Below are 4740 nucleotides of genomic sequence, written 5' to 3' on the forward strand. Positions count from 1 at the left end.
TATTACAGGTCTCTGTAAAATAAAATTGTTTTTGTAAGAAAAGGCCAAGAAAAATTGGATTTGTAAAGAAAACTAACTAAAAACCCGTTATATAACAAATTCCCGTTAATAACAATAAAACTACAGTTAAAAAAAAATACTAATCTATCGTGATTACGGTTACGATTTTTAATAACAATCGTAATCAGGGTTCCGGCTTTAAAAAGTACGAAAAATACAAAGAAACAACATTGTTTTAATCAATTATAATCAAAAAACTTCTTTTAAGCGTGTTGACACAACTTAAACTCAAAAATTGCAAAAAGCGAGATTACAGGTCTCTGTAAAAAAATGTTTTTTTAAGGCGAAGACAAGAAAAAATTGTTTTATAAAGGAAAGTAACTAAAAATTTGTTATATAACAAATTCCCATAAGTAACAATAAACCTAAACATTGAAAAAAAATACTAATCATAATCGTAATTACGGTTACGGTTTTTAATAATAATCGTAATTACGGTTACGATCTTTAATAATAATCGTAATTGCGGTGACGAATTTTAATTCTAAAAAAAATACAAAAAACAACAATGTTTTAATTTAGAAACTTCTTTTAAGCTTGTTAACACAATTTAAACTCAAAAATTGATAAAAAATGATTACAAGTCTCTGAAAAAACAATTGTTTTTGTGAGAAAAGCCCAAGAAAAATTTGGTTTATAAAGGAAACTAACTAAAAACCCGTTATATAACAAATTCTCGTTAAAAACAATAAAACTAAAGTTTAAAAAAAATACTAATCATAATCGTGATTACGGTTACGGTTTTTAATAATAATCGTAATCAGGGTTCCGGCTTTAAAAAGTACGAAAAATACAAAGAAACAACATTGTTTTAATCAATTATAATCAAAAAACTTCTTTCAAGCATGTTGACACAACTTAAACTCAAAAATTGCAAAAAGCGAAATTACAGGACTCTGTAAAAAAAAATTTTTTCGTAAGAGAAACACACGAAAAATTTGATTTCTAAAGGAAAAGAAACTAACAAAAAATCCGGTGTTTGTTTTTTAATCGAATTGGACTTTGATTTATTCAAAACGTAAAAAATTCTCCCTGATTCGGATCAACCAATCACAAATCGCCACAGTACAATCAACTCGCTTGATGAAAAACAGCTGTTTGTGACACATGGTATAACTGACGTGGATAAAACCACAAAACAAGTAAAAAACTAATTAATTTCAAACTACTCAATCATATGTATCTTCATTAGACGTTCCGAAACCCAGGTGAGTGAATTTCCCCTAAATTTCTCGTCATTTAAGTCACAATTTTAACCTAACCTCAAATTATCGGCATTGTCTCATTGAACGCTATTTCAGGCAAAAATGAAGCTCCCAATTGTGATTCTCTGCTGTATTGTTAGTCTCTCACAACATTGTGCAAGTTTGGCCGTGATGTCGGTCGATTTGGGCTCCGAATGGATGAAAATCGGGATTGTCTCCCCCGGAGTCCCCATGGAAATCGCTTTGAACAAGGAATCAAAACGCAAAACCCCCGCTGTGATCAGTTTCCGCGCCAACGTGCGCTCCTTCGGTGAAGAAGCCCAAACAATTGGCATCCGGTTCCCCAAAAACGCCTACATGTATTTGCTCGATTTATTGGGGAAAAACACCACTCACCCCCTAGTCCAACTGTACAAAGCGAGATTCCCCTATTATGAGATAGTCGACGACCCGAATCGGGGCACAATCCTCTTCAAACACGACGAAAACGAATTCTACAGTGTTGAGGAACTCATCGCTCAATTGTTGGGCAAAGCGAAGGAGTTTGCCGAGCAGGGGGCCCGTCAACCCATCAAAGAGTGTGTCCTCACAGTCCCGGGGTATTTTAACCAAATTGAGCGAAAATCGTTACTTCAAGCGGCGAATTTAGCCGGACTTAAAGTCCTCCAATTGATTAATGATTATACAGCAGTGGCGCTCAATTATGGCATTTTTCGAAGTAAAGATTTCAATGAAACGGCTCAATATGTGATGTTTTATGACATGGGGGCCACTTCAACCACTGCCACTCTTGTCAGTTATCAAACTGTTAAAAGTAAAGAGAAGGGTTTGGGTGAGACACACCCCCAATTGGGGGTGATTGGGGTCGGTTTTGATCGCACTCTTGGTGGCTTAGAAATTCAATTACGTCTCAGAGATTATTTAGCACGAAAATTTAACGAAATTAAAAAAACCCCAAATGATGTTTTTGGTAATTCACGTGCCATGGCGAAATTATTTAAAGAAGCTGGAAGAGTGAAAACTGTTTTATCGGCTAATGCTGAACATTATGCACAAATTGAAGGTTTATTAGATGAGGAGGATTTTAAAGTTTTAGTAACACGTGATCAACTCGAGGATTTAATTAAGGATTTATTTGAACGTGTTGGAAAACCGATCGAGATGGCGTTGAAAACAGCACACTTGACTAAAGATATAATCGGACAAGTTGTATTAGTTGGCGCTGGAACGCGTGTACCTAAAGTACAAGAGATTTTGCAAAAAATTGTCGGTCAAAATTTGAGTAAGAATTTAAATACTGATGAAGCTGCCACAATGGGGGCTGTTTATAAAGCAGCTGATTTAAGTACTGGGTTTCAAGTGAAGAAATTTTTGACTAAAGATGCGGTACTTTACCCGATTCAGGTGGTTTTTGAACGGGAAACCCCCGATGGTACTAAACAAGTTAAAAGGACTCTATTTAGTTTAATGAATCCATACCCGCAGAAAAAAATCATTACGTTTAATAAATATAATTCAGATTTTGATTTTGATGTTAATTATGCCGATTTGGATTATTTAAAACGTGAAGAAATCGATTATTTGGGTCAATTGAATTTGAGTCATGTCAGTCTAGTTGGCATTGCTGACGTGATGAAAAAAAACACGGGTGATAATAGTGAAACAAAAGGTATCAAAGCACACTTTTCAATGGACGAATCAGGGATTTTAAATTTGATCAATGTTGAGTTAGTGGTTGAGAAAATTGTGACTGATGATGATGAAGGTACATTGTCGAAACTTGGTAGTACAATTAGTAAATTATTTGGTGGTGAAGAAGGTGGTAAAAATGAGACTGAATCTGAGGATAAAAACACAACAAATGTCCCAAAAGAAATCAAACCGAAAATAATCACAGTCAAGGAGCCGATCGAAGCGAGGCAAAAACACCCAATTCCACTCACAAAAACGCAATTTGACGCGTCTTTGGAGAAATTATCAAAGTTGGATAAGGTCGAAAAAGAGTTGAATCGTCGCGCTACTGCATTAAATAATCTCGAGAGTTTTGTAATCGATGTTCAGAATAAATTACATGAGGATGATTTTAAATCATCGGCGAGTGAAAACGAAATCGAGATGATTCGAAAATCTTGCGTGGAAGTCTCTGATTGGTTGTATGAGGATGGTTCAGATGCGGATGCTGCCACCTATGAGAAGAAATTAGAAAGTTTGAAAGTGTTAACAAATGATTTGTTTAAACGAGTTTGGGAACATAATGAGCGTCCCGAAGCGTTAAATGCCTTGAATTCGATGTTGAATCAATCGAGTCATTTTCTTCAAGTTGCAAAAAATTTAACTAAAAGTGTGAATCCTGAAAAGGATGTTTTCACCGATGCTGAAATTGAGGGTTTGGAGAAGATAATCAAAGAGACTGAAGAGTGGAAAATGAAGATGATTGAGGAACAAAATAAACTGAAAAAGTATGAAAGTGTTAAATTGACTGTTAAGTCAATAACGGAAAAGATGGGAGCGATTGATCGAGAAGTTAAATATTTGGTTAATAAACATAGATTGTGGAGGCCGAAGAAAGTTGAGAAGAAGGAAGAGAAGCAAGAAGAAAGTGTTGAGGCGTCGGGGAATACCACTGAAGAAGAAATTAAACCAACTGAGAGTGAGAAAGATTCACATAATGAACTTTAATGAAAAAAGAAAGTTTGTGATACTGACATTTGTGTGACTTTTGTTGCAACTTCATTCCAGAGGGTGGTTTAATTTATTGTAGAAAATTCAAATATAATTAATTTATTTACTGAGTTTGATTGTTCACCACACATTTTCACATTAAATAGAACAAAAATAAATATTGACATATTACAAATGTAAAACGGCCTTTAGTTGGTAACCTCATATGTCATTTTGACGTTTAAAGTGTCAAATTTGACGTTAAAGCCTGTTTCACAGTGAAGTGACATAAAAGATTCATTGTAGATGAAACAAAAAACGTTTAAGGCCGAAACCCAAATTTTTCAAAAGATTTTAATGTAAAAACTGATATCTACTCATGAGAAAATGACATTTTACCTTTTTCAATCGTTTTAAAACGTTAAAACAAACCGAAGATACACCAAATTAGATTGAAATTAATGTTATTTAAGTCAATTTTGCTCGATTTAGCTCGTTTTTGGGTGAGATTTTGTCAAAATAAGACGAAAAGTAAACAATTTAAGTCAAAAATTACATTATTTTTGACTTTTTCAAATGTTTTTCAGTCAGAAATGCAAATTTCGCTCAAACCAAAAATCATGTTGTTTTTATCTTTCTTCAAACATTGAGCGTTTTTAAGGTAAAAACTCAGTTTTATTGTGAAAATAAGCCAAAAAATCACCAAATCAGAATAAAACTGCTGTTATTTTAGCTTTTTTTGCTCGAATTAGCTTATTTGTGGGCTAAAAACGCATTTTTTCACTGAAAACATTGGAGTTAGATCGAAAATGAT

At 33.9% G+C, this 4740-nt stretch overlaps 1 protein-coding gene across 1 annotated transcript; it reads left to right on the top strand.

Annotated features, from left to right (window-relative positions):
• The first annotated feature begins 1129 nt into the window (after positions 1-1129).
• LOC123004937 (hypoxia up-regulated protein 1) lies at positions 1130-4058 on the top strand. The gene is made up of 2 exons (XM_044398479.1): positions 1130-1268; positions 1362-4058. The coding sequence occupies exon 2, from the start codon at positions 1368-1370 to the stop codon at positions 3942-3944; it is 2577 nt and encodes an 858-aa protein (XP_044254414.1). The 5' UTR covers positions 1130-1268; positions 1362-1367; the 3' UTR covers positions 3945-4058.
• The last annotated feature ends 682 nt before the right edge of the window (positions 4059-4740 follow it).

The sequence above is a fragment of the Tribolium madens genome, unplaced genomic scaffold (assembly GCF_015345945.1).
Source record: "Tribolium madens isolate multiple individuals breed KSU strain unplaced genomic scaffold, Tmad_KSU_1.1 Scaffold_20;HRSCAF=117;Tcas5.2_LG4, whole genome shotgun sequence".
Taxonomy (NCBI): Eukaryota; Metazoa; Arthropoda; class Insecta; order Coleoptera; family Tenebrionidae; genus Tribolium; species Tribolium madens.